The sequence below is a fragment of the Enhydra lutris genome, unplaced genomic scaffold, assembly GCF_002288905.1.
Source record: "Enhydra lutris kenyoni isolate GAN:26980312 unplaced genomic scaffold, ASM228890v2 scaffoldscaffold26, whole genome shotgun sequence".
Classification (NCBI taxonomy): Eukaryota; Metazoa; Chordata; class Mammalia; order Carnivora; family Mustelidae; genus Enhydra; species Enhydra lutris.
The window spans coordinates 21,635,218-21,653,458 of record NW_019154110.1 but is presented as its reverse complement, the minus strand read 5'-3'; the positions used below and the strand labels follow the sequence as shown (position 1 = coordinate 21,653,458).

Sequence of the window (18,241 nt, the reverse complement as noted above, 5' to 3'; positions counted from 1 at the left end):
GCCCCCCTCCCCACCCCCCGCAGTGCTTCCCACAGTGCTCCCCAACCCTCTGCACCCCCAGCCCTGCAGGGTGCCCCCACCCGCGGAGAGCGGAGTTGATGGTGTTGATGCCTGAGGTTTGGGCAGCCCAGGAGCTGAAGCGAGGCATGTGCGCTCTTGCTAAGGGTTGCTAGGGTGCATGTGGCATCCTAAGGAAGAAGGACATTTGGGAGACAGTCTGGGAGGACTACATGAGGGAGGGGGAAAGCGTTTAGGCATAAGAAAGGCAAGAGGAAGTGGGGAAGCCACTGCAGAGGGTGCTAGATAAAGAGGAGGAGGGAAGGCACAAAAACAGGAGAGGTCCGCACCCCCCCCCCCCCGCCAAAACAACCCCCCCCCCCCAGGCTCCCGCCCCCAACCCTAGACTCCGAGGCAGGAAATCAGGAGGCCACTGCAGGTATGTTTGGGTCATTTCCACATGCTTTATTCCAGCAATCAAAATAATTAAAAACATCTCAAATTATTATACACATACAAAATAGGTACAGAGTCTTGCTTCCTCCCACCCCTTGGGGGAAAAACTGCTTTGTGCTTTGGGAAGTTGTGCTCTGAAACCCAGAGAGAGGACACAGGACAGAGAGGCCGAGAGGATGGGGAGCCGCTGAGGAGCGGGTTTCAGAGAGAGAGAGGTGGAGAGAGAGGCGGCCAGGGGGGCGGAGAGGGGGGGGAAGGGAGCACCGAGCTGAGCTGCGACACTCTCTCCCCCCAAGTTAAGTAGCACCTTTAGAAAATTCACAAGTCCCCATCCGCAAGGAAAAAAAAAAAAAAAAACAAAAATCAACCAAAGAATAAAAAAAGACTTTGAACAAAAAAGGAACATTTGCTGGCTTGGGGGTGGGGGGCCTTGACTTCCCTAGCACCAGTGAATACTTTCCCCGCCCCACCCCGTCACAGAGATGTAGCACCTTTGATATAAAATGGGGAGCCCCTTCCGCCCCGCCCTCACTCCCGCCCCCATGCAGTTGTCCCGGTGACACACGGAGACAAGAAGAGGTAGTCCTTCAGCAACACAATTACACAAGGAACAGAGCAGTCTCTCCCACCCAGCCCTGTCGCACGGGGGATTGACACGTGTCCCTGAATGAATCCGATGTTTCCTTCCGCTTTGTCGTGGCCCCTCCTGACTTTCCTCCAAACCCGGCAGGCAGCGAGGGGCCCGTGGGTCCCCCAGCACGCCCCCTCGAACACGAAGAGTGGATTGTAGCAGGAGCCACGGGGAGGCCAGATGGTGAGGCTTCTTTGGCAGTGTGAGAACCTCAAGTTCCCCCCAGGGCTTGGGGGTGCTGGGTGAGGGGAGTGGGCTGGGAGTGTGGGGGTCACTTGGGTGTTTTAGCATTGCCTTTGGTTGCTGGGCAGACAATGCATTGTTTCCTGTGTCTTTCGGGGAGACTTAGACTTGGGGAGCAGTGAAGGGGAGGCCCCAAGGAGGGATGGAGAAAGGAGCAGAAAGGGCAGTGTTGGGGTATGATAAGCCCAATGGGCAGAAAAGGACTTACCCCCATATGGGTCTTCAAGCAAGTGGACCAAGCTTCCTTTTTTTAAAAAGTTATTTATTTATTCTTTTTTTTTTTTTGGTTAAGGTTGAATGCGCTTTTGGTTTTTGGTCATGTTCAGTTGGTCAAAGATAAAAACTAAGTTTGAGAGATGAATGCAAAGGAAAAAAATATTTTCCAAAGTCCATGTGAAATTGTCTCCCGTTTTTTGGCTTTTTGGGGGGTTCAGTTTGGGTTGTTTGTCTGTTTCCAGGGTCAGGGGTGAGTGGGTTGGGTGGGAGGGAGCCAGGTTGGGTGGGAGGGAGTTTACAGGAAGCAGACAGGGCCAATATCCATGCCGAATTCCTGGTCTGGGGCGCCAACGTCCAATGGTGCCACATCGATGACGGGCAAGCGGGAGGTCTTGGTGGTTTTGTATTCGATCACTGTCTTGCCCCAGGCTCCGGTGTGACTCTGGGGTGAAGGGGAGACAACGGGAGAGGGGCGTCACCCGGTGAGAGCGGTGGAGTGAGGGCCAGTATGGCCTGCCAGGAAAGCTGGAGCCTAGACAGGGGCCTGGCCCGGGACTCACCGTGCAACCGTCGTAGGTGACGCTGTAGGTGAAGCGGCTGTTGCCCTCGGCCCTGATCTCGATCTCGTTGGAGCCCTGGAGGAGCAGGGCCTTCTTGAGGTTGCCGGTCTGCTGGTCCATGTAGGCCACGCTGTTCTTGCAGTGGTAGGTGATGTTCTGGGAAGCCTCGGTGGACATCAGGCGCAGGAACGTCAGCTGGATGGCCACATCGGCAGGATCGGAGCCCTGGCCACCATACTCGAACTGGGGGGAAAGGGGGTAGTGGGGAGAAGCAAGTGAGTGACCACGCTGGAGCCTCTAGTCCCGGCCTCCCTCCTTCCCTGGAGTCTTCTGAGAGCATCCCGGAGCACCCTTCTCCCGTCCAGAAGTAGCAACCCTTGCTCAACCGTGGGCACCCCATGTCTGAGCCAGGATCAAGGACCCAGGACTCCTGCCTCCCAGCCCAGCAGTGTCCATCCCCCTTATCAGGAGTCTAGTCCACCCAGGACCTCCCCTCCTGACCCTTCTGAGCCCTGGGCCAGCCCCATCTTGGGAGAGCGGCTCCAGGACCAGCGCACGCACCTGGAATCCGTCGGTCATGCTCTCGCCATACCAGACATGCCTCTTTTCCTTGGGGTTCTTGCTGATGTACCAGTTCTTCTGGGCCACCTGGGGCTGAGTGGGGTACACGCAGGTCTCACCTGTCTCCATGTTGCAGAAGACCTTGATGGCATCAAGGTTGCATCCTTGGTTGGGGTCAATCCAGTATTCTCCTGCGATGGGATGGAGCAAGACGGAGTCAGGGGAGGTACGGGCGGTGGGGCACCCGTGGGCATCCGGGCCCCTTGGGGCTCCGCGCAGTCACAGCGGGAGGAGGTGGCCCTCACCGCTCTTCCAGTCAGAGTGGCACATCTTGAGGTCACGGCAGGTGCGGGCTGGGTTCTTGCGGCTTCCTTCAGGGCTCCGGATGTTCTCGATCTGCTGGCTCAGGCTCTTGAGGGTGGTGTCCACCTCGAGGTCACGGTCACGGACCACATTGGCGTCATCAGCCCGATAGTAGCGGCCGCCATCGTGAGCCTTCTCTTGAGGTGGCTGGGGCAGGAAGCTGAAGTCGAAACCGCCGCTGGGAGGACCAGGGGGACCAGGGGGTCCAGGAGGGCCGGGAGGGCCCTGCACAGAGAGGGAGGAGAGCCGGGATTACCAGGGTCCAAGCGCCCTTGGGGCTGAGGGCCACGGGGGCTGAGGGGGTGGGGGAGGCTACGTACAACAGGACCGGCATCACCAGTGCGACCGCGAGGACCAGGGGGGCCGATGGGGCCTGGGAGACCGTTGAGTCCGTCTTTGCCAGGAGAGCCGGCAGAGCCAGGGGGACCCTGCGAAGGGAAGATGGTTGGAGGAATTCTGCTCAAAAGCACAGGACCACCAGCCCAGCTCTGCAGAGAAGCCCACTGCCCTCCCGGCCTGGCTCGGCCTCCACAGCCTCCTCGTTCATTCTTGCCCAGATCTCTCAGGAGATTCTTCTTCTTCTGGGATTCTTCTTCCCTCCTCCCAACCTCTGCCCCCAGACCCTTCTACAGAGAGATAAGGACACCTGTGTCCCAGACTGGGGACCCCGAAGTGAGCCTGAGCTTGGGCCCCAGCAAGGGAAGGTAGATAGAGGCACGACTTACTCGGGGACCAGCAGGACCAGAAGCTCCAGAAGGACCTTGTTCACCAGGAGAGCCCTGAAGGACAGAGGCAAAGGCAGTAAGACCCCATGTGCATCAAACGTGGCCAGCAACCTGCCCCCTGCCCCATTATTCTGGACATCTAGTCCCAAGGTGTCCACAGGCTAAGACCCCCTCTACCCCCTCTTTGTGTCCCTCACCCTCCCAGAAGCCCCTTGGCAATGTCCATAAATCTTTACACCCCGGTCCCTGCTAGGGAGGAATGAGAATGATTATCCAGAGGGGAAACTGAGGCAACACCCCCCCCATTGTATAACAGCTCAATGACAGCTGGGGGCTGCAGGGTGCTAAGTATACTCACGGGAGGACCAGGAGGACCCTGGAGACCAGAGAAGCCACGGTGACCCTTTATGCCTCTGTCACCCTGTTCGCCTGTCTCACCCTTGTCACCACGGGGACCTTGGGGTCCCTAGAAGAGAAGAGGGAACAGGCTGTCAGGTGGAAGGTTCATTAGCACCGAGTGGGACATAATGCCACATCTGGGCCAGGTACCCAGGACACGAGGGCCAGAGCCAGGCACTTACAGTGGGACCACGAGCTCCAACAGGGCCGATGGGACCAGCAGGACCAGCAGGACCCTGGGGAGAGCAGAGAGTACATCAGATCCTACTACAGCCTGAGCTGTGGGATGAAACCACCCCGCGGCCACGTCTGTCCTTCTTCACATCCTTTCCTACCATGTCCGTCCTTCCTGAGCCCCAGATGAACCTTCAGGGGAATTTAGCTTTGCGTGACATGGGGCAAGCTCCTGGGGCCAAACCCCCTTCCCCAGGGGAGGCGACGGTCTATCTGGGAGAGGGGCGCCTCGAGGCTGAGCCACGGCTCGGGTTTTCAGGACGGCCAGGGACCCCGACGTTTTGTAAGACCCCCTGTCCTCCCCCAGCCTCGGGGAAGTCAGATGTGCATCTGCAGGCCTGCAGGCTGGCCCCGAGAGTCCCTGGCCCAAGACGACAGGCCGGAGTCCAGCTACTTACAGTCTCACCGCGGTCGCCGTTCTTGCCAGCAGGGCCGACGGGGCCGGGGGCACCAGGAGCACCGGGAGCACCGGGGGGTCCAGCAGGGCCGGTCTCACCACGGTCACCCTGAGAGCGGCAGAGGAGGGGACAGGGAGTCAGTCCCAGCTAACAGGCTGGGGCGGGGGAGCGGCAGGTGGGGCCGTGGCCCTGGTGCGCAGACATCTTACCTTGGGGCCAGGAGAACCATCTCGTCCAGGGGAGCCTTCAGCACCAGGAGATCCCTGCAGAGAGAGGGGGAGGTGTGAGCATCAGCGGGGGAAGGGAGGCGCAGGCCAAGGCCAAAGTGGCCTCGCGGAGGGCACTGGCACGGGCTGGCAATGGCTCACCTCGCGTCCAGACTCGCCAGGGGGTCCAGCCAATCCAGGGGGGCCCATGGGTCCAGGGGGGCCACGTTCACCACTGGCTCCAGAAGGACCTTGTTTGCCAGGTTCACCCTGGAGGAGAAGAGAGAGTCAGGCCAGAGACAGGGTAGAGGAAGGGCCCTCAGCCTCCAAGGCTGCAGCCCCAGGGATGGTTCTTCTCGGGGTGCCCTGAGGGGAGGGGGCACTCACAGAGGGGCCGGGGAGACCGGGGAAGCCTCTCTCTCCTCGCTGACCGGGCAGGCCGACCACACCACGCTGTCCAGCGATGCCTTGAGGTCCGGGAGTGCCAGGAGCACCCTGGGTGCAGAGAGACGAAGGTGAAGTGCCTTGCCAGGGCTGGGGAGTACGCCCCCGCTTGGGACCCCTCGGGAGGGCGCACTTACAGCTGGTCCGTCGGCACCAGGGGATCCTTTCTCTCCAGCAGGGCCGGGGGGACCGGGGGGCCCAACTTCACCGGGACGTCCAGCGGGGCCAGTCTCACCACGGGGACCTTTGCCGCCTTCTTTGCCAGCGGGGCCGGGAGGGCCAGGGGGTCCAGCATTTCCCTGGGCAGGGAGAAGAGGGGCTGTCAGGTTCCAGTGGCTTCTGGAGCCCCGCGGAGACCTCAGAGGGGTCCAGCACCCTCCCCTCCCCTGTGCCCCTCACCACCGCCCCCCCCCACCCGCAGAGCATTGAAGTCTCCACCACAGTACTTACAGAGGGGCCGGGGGGACCGACTCGGCCAGCAGCACCAGGGAAACCGGTAGCACCCTGGCAGAGGAGGACAGAGAGGTCAGAGGAAGAACACCCCCACCCCTGCCCCAGGCTGGCCTGGCCGCCCCTCCCCTCGCACACAGTTCGGCAGGAGCCCCAGCAGAGAAGCAAAGTGAGGTACTCACAGGGGGACCAGCACTGCCGCGAGCACCTTTGGGTCCAGGAGCACCAACGTTACCCTGGAGGACAGCACAGAGCCATTAAGACCGGGCCGGTCCCAGCCCCAGGTCCACCTGCGGCTCAGGGCCAAGAGGGTGAGATACTCACAATGGGGCCAGGGGGGCCAGTGGGGCCAGCCGGGCCTGGGGGACCGGCGTCGCCTTTAGCACCAGCATCACCGGGTTCGCCTTTAGCACCAGGTTGGCCATCAGCACCCTGGGGAAGGAGGGAGGGCGGTGAGTGGAGGAGGGGTGTATGGCAGCGGCAGCGCTGGCCCATCAGGGGCCTCCATGGGGCTGGGGAAGGGCAGCCACTCCAGGAAGAAGGGGACAAGAATCCCTCCCCGCCCTCCTTCCCTGACTCTGGCCCACGCCTCTGTCCTTATGCAGTCTCCCAAGGTCCCGTGTCCCAGTGGGGGGACGGAAAATGGTGGGGGTCTTGGTACTCACAGGGGGGCCAGCGAAGCCAGCAGGGCCAGGGGGACCAGGCTCACCGCGGTCTCCCTAGAAGAAAAGGAGGCAGATTGGAATGGGGTCCTGGGCTGGGGTGGGGCAGAGCTGGAGGGGAAGACAGCCCGAGGAGCATTCCCCAGGGCCCAGAGCAGGTGAGAGGGAAGGAGGAGGAGGAGGCAGGAAGTACAAAGCCTGGGGCAGAGTGTGGGTCTTCTGTACTTACGGGGGCGCCACGAGCTCCAGTGGGACCAGCAGGGCCACTAGGACCTGCTTCACCCTGAGAGGGAGGGACAAGAGGCTCAGGTCAGGGAAGGAAGTACCCCAACAGACGACCCCAGGAGAGCCTCCCCTGTCTTCTGGTCTTCCCACGTTCAGGTCACCAGCTCAGAATGGCAGGACCTGCCTCTTCCTGGGAGCGGTGCCCAGGCTTGCTGGGGAACCTGTGTGTTAGGGGGGACAGTGGGGGCCTCCTCACCTTGTCACCAGGGGCACCAGCGGGGCCAGGAGGACCAATGGGGCCAGTCAGACCACGGACACCATCTTTGCCGGGAGAACCGTCAGCACCTTTGGGACCAGCATCACCCTAAAGATAGAGGAAAGCCTGAGACTTGCAGTGGAGGCGGACAGGGAGGTGACCTGGAGTGTCCTCCTGGTGTCTAGGACCCCTCCCCAGCTCTGCCCTACCCCGGGCTGTGCTTGGGACTCAAGCTCTTTCAGAGCAAAAGGTGCCTGCTTGGGGGCTGTGGTGGAACTTAGGGCAAGAGGCCCATGCCTTGTGTAGAAGGATGAATAATGCCATCCATCAGGTCACCCTTACTCCCGTTACCATGGTGATTCATGGGGTGGGAAGAGCCTGGATAGGCTGGTAGAGGGTTTATCAGCAACAAGGCCAGAGGGGAAGAAGAGAGGATTAAGGAGATGAGGGAAAGAGCCCAAGGAGGGTAGAGAGAGAGGCTGGAGTGTCCCAAGCAGAGGGAGACAGAGATGGGAGCCCCACACGGCTCAGGGGAGGGGGCTTAACTTACTCTGTCACCCTTAGGACCAGGAAGACCAGCTGCACCTCGTTCACCAGGCATTCCCTGAAGGCCAGGAGCGCCCTGGCTACCTGGGGCTCCAGGGGCACCAGCATCACCCTAGGGGACAAACAAGAGGACTGGTATGAGGCATGGGGTCCCAGGAGTGGGTCACAGCCTCTTAATACCTCCTGGTCTCGGTGCCCAGGATAAAGATAAGCACTAGCTAAGAGGAAAGGCTCCTAGCCCAGAACTTCGGGCTGCACACGGACCCCACTCCGTCCCGTCCCCCTGCCACCCCTCCCTCATATCTAGGGGGCTTTGGCCACAACCAGGCACCTGCCCCTGCCTCAGAAGGGGCTGGACCTGGTCCCTCTGTTGCCCTTACCTTAGCACCGTCATTGCCAGGGGCACCATTGGCTCCCCGGGGACCTGCGGGGCCGGGGGGTCCTTGCACGCCACGTTCACCGGGGAAACCTCTCTCGCCCTGGAAGAGAAGGATGGGGCGCATGATGGCTGCTCCTGAGACAGGGCCAAGAGCAAGGCATTCAGGCAGGAACAGCCAGGAGCTCTACTTACTCGTGCTCCAGAGGGGCCGGGGGCACCAAGATCGCCAGGAACACCCTGAGGGGGAGGGAGGACAGAGAGTGAGCCAACCCCACCTCAGACCTCCCCACTGGAGAGCGTTCTTGATGTCCTGGGGGCCGGCCGTTGGGGTCTGTCATTGGAGACCAACCCCTTCTTTGCACTGAACTGGGCTTAGCCCTCTCATCCTCCTTGGGTGGTGTCAGAGACAGCCCCCTCCCCAAACTCTGGGCTGAGGGAAAAGTCAGAGTGAGCCCCACAGCTCAAAAAAAAAAAAAAATCATCCGGACCAGCAGCCATGTAGTCCCGTCCAGATCTTATCGGGCAGGTGTTCCATGCCCTGCTTCCGGGAAGTCCTGCAGGGAGTCTAACCTGGATCCCTCTAGCTGCTGGTTATCTGTGCAGGGAGGCGGGCTGGTCTCTTCCTCTAAACGCCCTGTGTTCCCCACCTCTCTGGCCGCCCGCTACCTCTCACCTGTTCGCCGGGTTTGCCAGCTTCCCCAGGAGGACCAGCGGGGCCAGGGAGACCCTGTAGATGGGAAATGAGCGGGGCAGGAGGTGGGTGGGATTAGAATCTGGAAAAGAACAAAGGGGACCCCAGACCTTCACTCCCTGCCAGGCAGGCCTCACCTGGAATCCAGGGGAGCCAGCGGGACCTTGTTCACCTCTCTCACCAGCGGGGCCCTGTCACAGAAAGAACGCTGTGGTCCCTGGAAGGGCCCAGTGAAAAGGGGGGTGGGGTGTGTCCACAGCACCCCCTCCCCAGGCTGCCTGCCCGGGACACTTACAGCAGGGCCAGGGGCTCCCTGAGCTCCGGCTTCTCCATCTTTGCCAGCAGGACCCTGTGGGGAGAGAACAAAGGACTCAGGGTTGGGGAGGAGGCGGTGGGGGGGGGACAAGGACAGAGCAGACCCCCACAGGGGACCCCTGCTGGCCTGGTGAGAGGCTGCGGCCTTCTGTACCTCTTCTGCAGGGAGGGGATGTATCACAAGCAGGGGCAGTGAGGGGACAGGGAGCATGGGGAGCTACTTACAACAGCACCAGGGGGACCAGGCACGCCTCGCTCTCCAGCCTTGCCGGGCTCTCCCTGCAGGGAAACAGAGTCAGAGTCAGCAGGGCTTAGGTGGGAAACCAGGCCTCTTGGGTCCTTTTGGTTTACCCTGAGGGACCTTTTTTAAGGGGTTTTCTTTTCTCCCAGCCCTGGTCCTGGGGAAACGCTTTGTGGGATGTTATTGCTGGTTCCTTCGTATCTTCCTGAACCCTCTCTCCCCAGACCACCTGTCCCTGCAGGCTGCTGTCCCCACCCTCTCCCTTCCTTCTTGCCACCATATGCCTATGGTGACCCGAGCTGCAAAGGGCTTTCATCTCTTCTGGTACCTCCTTTACAACCTCAAAGAGTCCACCCAGATAGATGTAGGGGTGAAGAGCATTAAAAAGGCCCATTCTATCCCTGTGTGTGTGGGGCGGGGGCTGCTCCAACCAGACTTTTTCCCAAGCAGAGAGCAATGGGAGTAGAGCTAAGAGAGGTCTCATTTTTTGGATAGGGAGACTGAGCCCCAGAGAGGGGCAGTGAGTGGCCTGAGGCCACACAGCAAGTCAGTGGCAAAGCTAGGACTGGCGCCCAGGACTCCAGGACTTCCAGGAGTGCCTGTCCCTGTCTCTGGAACGTTCCTCAATGAATACTCACAGCAGCACCTTTAGGCCCAGGGAAGCCCATCACGCCAGCCTGACCACGGGCACCAGGGGGGCCTGGGGGTCCGGGGCGACCATCTTGACCAGCAGGACCCTAAGGACAGAAGGCACAGAACCGGAAGTGAAGTCGGAGGGTGGGTGGTTGGGAGGGTGGAAGGGGCCCTGGGGGGAGCGATACTCACAGGGGGGCCGGTTTTGCCGTCGGGACCGGGGCTGCCGGGACTTCCAGTCAGACCCTAGGGGGCAGCAGACAGGTGTGAGCCAGGTGGGGAGAAGGGGGACAGAGGAGGGGAGGGGGCACCTCAGGAGGCAGACCCGTGGTCCTGCTCCAGGGCACCTCATTTCAGACCCCACACGGGTCCAGCAGGGTCCTGGGACAAGTCCGACACAGGGGTCAGGGCTCACCTTGGCACCGGGCAGACCAGCTTCACCAGGGCGACCAGCTTCACCAGGAGAACCTTTGGGGCCAGCGGGGCCGGGGGAACCACGTTCACCAGCAGGACCCTGGTTGGGGGAGTCATAGGGACAATCAGGGTCTTAGGTCTGGGCTTCTTTACCGTGGCCCAGCGTCTTACTCCTCCCAGGGTGGGGGGGGCAGGGTGGGGTTGCTCTGAGGGGCACTGGGGCAGAGGGAAGGTTAGGGTGAAGTCTGGCATGGAGAGCCTGCAGCCGCACGGAGCAGTATTGACCAGGGCTGGAGGTGGGAGGCGACTACACGGGGGAGAGGAAGGTAATGCCCATGGCGCAGCAGGGCGCACCCCAGCCGTGAAGGGACATTACCTTGGGACCAGCAACACCATCTGCACCGGGGAAACCGCGGCTACCAGGTCCACCCTGCAGGAGGAGAAGAAGCCAGTGAGCTCTGACATGGGGGCACCAGGCTGGCGCTGGGGGCAAAGAGGGGGACACTTACACGCTCGCCAGGGGGTCCAGGCAGGCCAGTGGGTCCAGGTTCACCTCGGGCTCCTCTCTTTCCTTCTTCCCCAGCGGGGCCAGGGGGTCCTTGAATACCAGTGGGTCCCTGGAGAGGGCAGAGACCAGGGGGCGGCCAGCAGTGAGGGGCAAACCGGGTGCCATCTCGCCCCTGGGTTCCCATCCCTTCCCGGGGTCTCCCTCCAGGGCTTCCCAGGGCAGACAGGCCCACGTGCAGGGACACTTACGGGCTCTCCCTTGGCGCCAGTATCTCCTTTGTTGCCGGGAGCACCAGGTTCACCCTGCACGAGGGAGGAGAAGAGGATGAGGCAAGAGTCTGGGGTCCACAACCGGCCCGGATCCTTCTGTTCCCGCAGAGAGGGCCACACCGGAGCCAGCGCATGGGGCGGGACTCACTGGCAGAGGGATACTTACGCTGTTACCCTTGGGACCAGGAGGACCGCTGGGGCCCTGGGGTCCAGAGGGGCCTCGGGCACCGGGGAAGCCGGGAGCACCAGCAATGCCAGGAGCGCCCTGTGGGAGACAGAAGAGGTTGAGCCCAGGAGCACAGGGCAGGGGGTCTGCAGGAGGGGGGGCCACGGGGGTGGCTCTGAGACCCCTGGGGCACTTACGTTAGCACCTTTAGCACCAGGCTGTCCGTCAGCACCAGGGTTTCCCTGTGGCACAGAGAGAGAGAAGCGGGTGAGGGACAGGCCAAGACTGGGAACTTGGAGGGAGGCCCCAGGGCTCTGAGGAGGCAACACTCACAGCAGGACCAGCAGCACCAGCAGGCCCAGGGGGGCCAGGCTCACCACGCACACCCTGGGGACCCTCAGAGCCTCGGGCTCCTTGGGGACCAGCTTCACCCTGGATGGGACAAAAAGGACAGGTCAGGAGCCAACCTGGAAGCCCAGCTCCCCTTTGGATGTGTGTGTGTGTGTGTGTGTGTGTGTGTGTGTGTGTGTGTGTGTAGGGAAGGGACAGGAAGATCAAGAATCAGGACTCCCATATCAGAGAAGGGGATCCCAGGACAAAGGGGATAGGCTTCTCTGGTTCCTCTGGTTTGGAGAGCGGGGAGACACCCCCCACCTTGGCCTGTGGGACCCGCGCTCAGAAGAAGGCAGGGGGCTCACCTTAGCACCAACAGCACCAGGGAAGCCAGGAGGACCAGCGGGGCCAGTGGGACCCTGTGAATGAAATGGAAATGTCAGCAAGAAGGAAGGTGGTAGCTGCAAGTCACAGCCGGGGACAGCAGAGGTCCTGGGATTCTGAGCCCCATGCCGCCCCCACCCCAAGAGCTGACACCAAGAACCCTCCCCACTCCCAGGCACCGAGGTCCAGAGGTCACACTCACGGGGGGTCCAGCAGCCCCAGTAGCACCATCGTTTCCACGAGCACCCTGACAGAGAGAGGGGAGCCCCAGTTACCGGCGCTGAGCACAGGCCAGTCCCTGTAACTGGTCAGGAATCCCCTGCCAGGGCCCAGGTGTGCCCCAGGGGGCCATGAGTACTTACAGCAGGACCGGGGGCTCCAGGGCGACCTCTCTCACCAGGCAGACCACGGGGGCCCTGACGACAAAAGCCAGAAAAGCCACATGAGTTGGGAGACACACCCTTCCCCCGCCAAACCTCATCTTGGCCCGTATACCCTGCACCCTCTCTTCCTTCTAGAACTGGACACACTCACCATCTGACCAGGAGCTCCATTTTCACCAGGACTACCAGGCTCGCCCTAGAGAACAGAGAATAAAGTTAGGAATTCGTTCACATGGTGTGAGCTGGTGGGGGGTGGGGGGGAGGGGGAGACCCACGACATTTGGGCATCTTCTTACCTTGGGACCAGCAGGACCAGCATCTCCCTTGGCACCATCTAAACCACTGAAACCCTAAGATAGGAAGAAAGGCCAAGGTGAGTACTGATGGAAGGGAACCTTGGCCCCCACTCTGACCTGAGAAGGTGCCTTACGGGGTCCCCACGGGCTCTGTCTCTGCGCTAGACTAAACCCCAAATGGGCCAAGAACTCACCCAATCTCTTCATTGAGATTTCTTTCCCAGTGGAGGGGAGTTCTTTCGGAATCCTACTCCCTATCCCTTAGGATTTCTGTAGCTGCCACCCAGTGGCTCAAAGGAGACTTACTCTGTGTCCCTTCATTCCAGGAAGGCCAGCTGTTCCAGGCAATCCACGAGCACCCTGGAGAGAAGAGAAAAGGAGGAGAAAGGTAGGGACATTAGGAGATGACACTGAGGCCCCAGCTCCCAAGGGAAACCCACCTGTAGAGAAGCCCACGGCCAGCCACACATTCCAGCTCACCTGAGGTCCAGGAGGGCCACGCTCACCAGGACGACCAGGCTTTCCAGCTTCACCCTGAAAGGGAGAGAAAAGACCATCGTGCCCATGCACCCGTGGGCCAGGAAAGTGTGGGAGGTCTGAGTTTTCTTGGTATTGTTGAAGGTCAGGTTGAGGAGCCTAGAATCTTATCTTTGAATTTGGAGCTCAGCTTATATCTACTGTAAAATCCTTGTTTGGTGAATTTTGAGTCCCTCCAAAGGTATTTCTGTTTATTTCTATATACGGAGGGCAAATCTAAGATAATTAAGCCTAAGGAAGTTGTTCACCCCGAGGGATGCGGATGAGGAATGCTTTTAAGGTGGTTGGAGGGTCGGGAGGGCCAGTCCTCCACTGGGAAGATGGGGAAACATCCCACAAGGGCTGAAGGTCATTTTTCAAGGGCAGTCCCATGCATCAGGGAGAACTTGGCTTCCATTCTTTGAGCATCACCCCCAAAGGAGGTGCGGCACTGGGGTGGAGATTACAGGGACCTAACCCATGGACGTGTTGGGGACTACATGGGATCTTCTCGCCTGGAATACTTACATCATCTCCGTTCTTGCCAGGGGGACCAGGGGGACCGCGGGGACCCATGGGACCCTAGAGGAAATAGGAAGAAAGGTGATTAGAATAGCCAGGATAAGGGGGAAATTTAAAAAAAAAATGGGAAGGCAGGGATTGAAAGGAGGAAGTAGGGAAGAGCCCAGACGACAGCGGTGGAGGAGTCCTTCAATGGGAGAATCCATGTATTTGTAGAGGGAATGTGGGTTTGTATAGTTGTATAGCAAGTTGGGGGGGCACTTACTGAGGCTCCAGGCTCGCCGGGCTCACCAGGGGGGCCTTGGAAACCTTGGGGACCCTGGAGAAGAAGGAAAGAGGGATTCAGTTAGAAGGACAGGTCCCTACCAGTCTTTCCCCAGATCACTAATCGATCTCTCAGAGCACCTTTTGCTACCCTCATCCCAATCCTCCCTTCTAAAGACTGAAGCCCAGGATGGCACATGATGACATCCTGGATACTCACAGGTGCACCAGGGGGGCCAGGGAGACCACGAGGACCAGAAGGACCCTACAGAAGGAAAAACAAAAAGATAGAGAGAGAGGTCATAATGATATCTCCGTAGGGAAGAGCAATGTGGGTGTGGTCTTGCCATCTCCCAGTGGTTCCTGTTGGGACAACCCAGCTGTCTTGCATCCTCTCTGGACTTCAGGTTTCAATGGTCGTCTTGACTTCCTAAGTTATCTATGCCACCCCCATAAGCCACCACTGGCCCATCCCCTCTGGATCCCCACGGACTCCTCTTCTGTCATCTCTGCGCCCCCCCCAGTGGCTCACCATGGGGCCAGGCACGGAGATTCCTCCAGTTGATTTCTCATCATAGCCATAAGACATCTGGGGAGCAAAGTTCTAGAAAAAAAAAAAAACAAGAGAGAGTGTATGAGAAATCAGTGAGTTGGAAGGTGGAAGATGTCACTGAGAACGGAATATTGACATGTGCCTCCTGATGTGATGCACTAAGAAGGACAACAACATCCCCTGTGAGACAGTCCTGCCAAAAATGCAGGGCCCAGGGGCATCTGGGTGGCTCAGTCGTTAAGCTTCTGCCTTCAACTCAGGTCATGATCCCAGGGTCTTGGGTTTGAGCTCCGCATTGGGCTCCCTGCTCAGTGGGAAGCCTGCTTCTCCCTCTCCCACTCCCCCTGCTTGTGTTCCCTCTCTCACTGTGTCTCTCTCTGTCAAATAAATAAATAAAAATCTTTTATTTTAAATGCAGAGTCCCACTCTAATTATGAGGATACATCTGGCCAACCCAAATTGAGGGACAGTCATAAAAAGTTAGCCTCTACCAAGCAACTGGCTTCTTAAAAAAATTTCAAGGTCGTGCAAGACAAAGAAAGTCCGAGGAATGTTCCAGAGTAAAGGAAACTGAAGACACGCGACAGCTAAGTGCAATTCATGATCCTGGATCAGGGGGAATGCTGCAATAAAGGGCATTATTGGGATGTTGTTGAAATTTGGACAGGGGCCGTAGGTTAGATAATAGTTCTGTACCAATGTTAGAATTTTGGAATGTAATCATTGTGCAATGGTCGCGTAAGAGAAAGTCCTTGTTCTCAGGAAAGACACACTAAAGTATTTAGGAGCAAAAGGACATGACATCTGCCAACTCAAGCACAAATGGTTCAGAAGGAAAAATAGCGACAGTTATATGTATACATAGAGACTGATAAAGCAAATGTGACAAACTGTGAAGTGTATGTGAGAATTCTTGGCATTAGTCTTGAAACTTTTCTCTAAGTTTGAAATCATTTCAAAGTATAAAGTGTGCCATCTGCCAAAAAACCCACAAAAAAAAGAAAAGAAAAGAAAAGAAAAAGAACAGGAGGTGAGTGGAGCACATAGGGCCTGCCCGGACTGTCTTGAGTCTTCACTTACTCCTCCGAGGCCAGGGGGTCCGGGGGGTCCGGGAGGTCCGGGGGGTCCGGGAAGTCCAGGCTGTCCGGGGATGCCATCTCGGCCAGGGGGGCCGGCAGGTCCCTGCAGCAGGAGGGGAGGGGGGGGCGGCGGTGAGCGCCGGCCTGGAGCCACACCCACTTGCAACCCCTACAGCCGAGCGAAGGCCACGCTTACTTACCCTTGGACCTCGGGGGCCAGTGTCTCCCTTGGGTCCCTATGGGGGTGGGGGTGGGGAGAGAAGAAACAAAAGAAGCCGGGTTAGAGACGGGAGGCGCTTGAGGACCCTCGGGCTGGTGGCAAAAGTCGAGGGCAGAGGATTACCTCGACTCCTGCGGTTTCTTGGTCCGTAGGTGACGCTAGGGGAGAAGAGACGCAGGTGAGCGGTGGGGTCTGCACCGGGTGCTCCCGGCGGCCCCGCCATCCCCCATCCCCAGGCCCCCGAGCCGTACCCTCGCCGTCGGGGCAGACGGGGCAACACTCGCCCGGGGGGACTTGGGCGCCGGGACAGTTCTTGGTTTCGTCGCAGATCACGTCATCGCACAACACGTTGCCGTTGTCGCAGACACAGATCCGGCAGGCCTCGGGTTTCCATACGTCTCGGTCATAGTACCTGAGGCCGTTCTGTACGCAGGTGACTGGTGGGACTGGGGCAAGAGGGGAAAGGAGAGGCTGTCAGCGGCGCTCGAGGCCCCCCACCTCGGGGCTCCAGGGACCCCAGCGCTACCCGTAGCCTCTCCCGTCGGTCGTAAGGACACTTTTAGATTTTCCATTTCCCGCCTCCTCCTCCCCGTCCCCCCTCCTTTCCCTAAATCCTTAAAAGCTCATCTGCTCCTCATCAGGGCCAGTGACAGGGCCGAGGCGCCTGGCCAAGGCGGCTATAACTCTTTCCAGTTCTCAGGAATTTAAACAAAGCTTTAGGCCGGAGTTGCTTCCAACTCCAACCCCAGCCCGTCGGCGCTGAAGCCAAGTGAAATAAAAAAGCCATTGGGAGGGGGTGGGGAGGTGGGGGAGTGGGGAGGAGAGAGACTAGGAGGGGCCCCATCCAGCGGGGGCGTGGTATGGGTGGAGACGGGGGGGGTGGGGTCGGGTGGGGGGGACCGGTAGGAGGAGAGAAGAGAGGTCCAGCCCCCATTCCGCCCCATCCCAGGGCAGGTGGGATAGCCTGGGCGGGGCTAGGGGGATGGGGCGGGGCCTATTGGCCTGAGGTCCCGCCCAGGGTCTTGTATGGTACCCCCAAAGTAGGATATACCCTAACCTCCAGCACCCAGACATCTCAAAAGCCCTCTCTTGGGACAACCCCTCTTTCCTAAAGCTAACCAGGGTCTCTGGGTCACGCCTTAGCCAAAGAACCAAAAAGTCCGCAAACAGTTAAAGAAATTAGCTAACCACGCCCACCGCGCGAGCGTCTACTCAGACCGCCACTAGGTGGCGGGCAACACTAAGCAATTTCCTGGGACGGGCCACTTCTTTTAGAGACTGAGGCTACCCAGTCCCCAGCTTTATTTTCCAGGACTAGAGGTGGGGTCCACAACCGGCAATAACGCCCGTCCGCTCAATACAGTTCCTGCGCGGGGAAGCGCTGGACGGGGAGGCGCGGGGCTCAGTGTGGATCAGCAGAGGGCGCAAGGACCCCGCCCTGCCGAGTACGCGCCAAAGTTTCTCATCCTCCAACCCGCCCACTCTCCGCGCCCCCTCCCCCCTCAGCCCAGCACCCCCGCGGCCCCAGGAACACTGTCTAGCCTGCAGAGAGGGCAAACAATCTTTCCTTATGAATCATCCCACAGCCTTCCCGATCGCTTTCACATCTTGGGTTCCAAACTCCCAGCACAGCGCCCCCGTCCCATCTTCGACGTACTTTCCCCTTACCCGGCGCCCAGACCCCACATTTCCCCAGTGGTACTCCACAGTGCTCGCTCAGGACTCCCTCCTGTGTCAACTCCCGCGGCGCTCCATCCTCCGCTCTCACCACCCGCGGGCGTTCATCTACAGCCCCCACCCAGGGTGCACTGCCTTCTCTCCCACAGCGCGCAGGAAGAACCCTCACCATCTTCCTGCCATCCGAGTCTCCGGAGCATCCCGAGTCTCAGTTTAAGTCGCAGACCGCCGGGACCGAGCGCAGGGCAAGATACCAAGTACCCTTGGACTCCCCCAAAGTTTGGGACTTACTGTCTTCTTCTTGGCCCTCCTCTTGGCCGTGAGTCAGGAGGGCGGTGGCCGCTAAGAGGAGCAGGAGCCGGAGGTCCACAAAGCTGAACATGTCTAGACCCTAGACATGTAGACTCTTTGCGGCTGGGGTGGGGGTTAGCGTCCGCTCATGCGTGGCCTCACACTCCGCGTGCCTCCTGCTCCAACCCCGAGGAGAAACTCCCGTCTGCTCCGACGACTGGCCCGGGCCCCTTTTATACCATCCTGATGGAGAGCAGGGAGGAACTCTGCCCCTGGGAGAGGGGGAGCCGGCGGCCCGTCCCCCAGCCAATCAGAGCTGCCTGGCCCGGCCCCCAATTTGGGAGTTGGAAGGGAGAGGGGGAGGAGGAGGGAAGGGAAGGGAGTCCACCGCACATCTCCCCCCTTCGCAACTCTGCCTCCCCAGCCCCCCAGCCCAGCCTGGGCCAGAGATGCTGCTGCTGAGGTGCTGCTAGGTCCCCAGTATAGGGTGGGCTAGAGAGTGGGTAGTGGGCCCCTTGGGCTTTCTTCCTGGGGC

At 59.7% G+C, this 18,241-nt stretch overlaps 1 protein-coding gene across 2 annotated transcripts; it reads right to left on the bottom strand.

The window, feature by feature from the left end:
* Positions 1–447: 447 nt before the first annotated feature.
* Positions 448–17,913, bottom strand: LOC111151317 (collagen type I alpha 1 chain). Of its 2 annotated transcripts, XM_022509224.1 has the most exons (51): positions 17,707–17,913; positions 15,990–16,184; positions 15,862–15,896; positions 15,719–15,754; positions 15,520–15,621; positions 14,419–14,490; positions 14,107–14,151; positions 13,888–13,941; positions 13,629–13,682; positions 13,065–13,118; positions 12,891–12,944; positions 12,585–12,638; positions 12,440–12,484; positions 12,268–12,321; positions 12,108–12,152; positions 11,887–11,940; positions 11,522–11,620; positions 11,386–11,430; positions 11,189–11,287; positions 11,002–11,055; positions 10,755–10,862; positions 10,622–10,675; positions 10,247–10,345; positions 10,024–10,077; positions 9,837–9,935; positions 9,183–9,236; positions 8,938–8,991; positions 8,780–8,833; positions 8,625–8,678; positions 8,144–8,188; positions 7,953–8,051; positions 7,577–7,684; positions 7,027–7,134; positions 6,775–6,828; positions 6,549–6,602; positions 6,208–6,315; positions 6,066–6,119; positions 5,884–5,937; positions 5,571–5,732; positions 5,377–5,484; positions 5,152–5,259; positions 4,993–5,046; positions 4,784–4,891; positions 4,334–4,387; positions 4,111–4,218; positions 3,753–3,806; positions 3,348–3,455; positions 2,970–3,252; positions 2,665–2,855; positions 2,104–2,346; positions 448–1,985 (listed from the first exon to the last, which is right to left on the bottom strand). In XM_022509224.1, exons 1-51 carry the CDS (start codon positions 17,795–17,797, stop codon positions 1,839–1,841), a joined length of 4,383 nt encoding a protein of 1,460 aa, XP_022364932.1. In that variant the 5' UTR covers positions 17,798–17,913; the 3' UTR covers positions 448–1,838. The 2 variants fall into 2 exon arrangements, with proteins under 2 accessions (XP_022364932.1, XP_022364933.1); XM_022509225.1 differs by lacking the exons at positions 5,377–5,484; positions 5,571–5,732.
* Between the last annotated feature and the right edge of the window lie 328 nt (positions 17,914–18,241).

What these genes read in the sequence shown, in the direction of transcription:
- LOC111151317 (XM_022509224.1), bottom strand. Translation starts at nt 17,797, where the DNA reads ATGTTCAGCTTTGTGGACCTCCGGCTCCTGCTCCTCTTAGCGGCCACC. An exon ending in CTGGTGCTGTTGGTGCTAAG is followed by an intron (nt 11,621 to 11,886) that starts GTGAGCCCCCTG and finishes TGTCCCATCCAG; the next exon opens with GGTGAAGCTGGTCCCCAAGG. An exon ending in CTGGACCCCCTGGCGAGCGT is followed by an intron (nt 10,676 to 10,754) that starts GTAAGTGTCCCC and finishes CTCCTCCTGCAG; the next exon opens with GGTGGACCTGGTAGCCGCGG.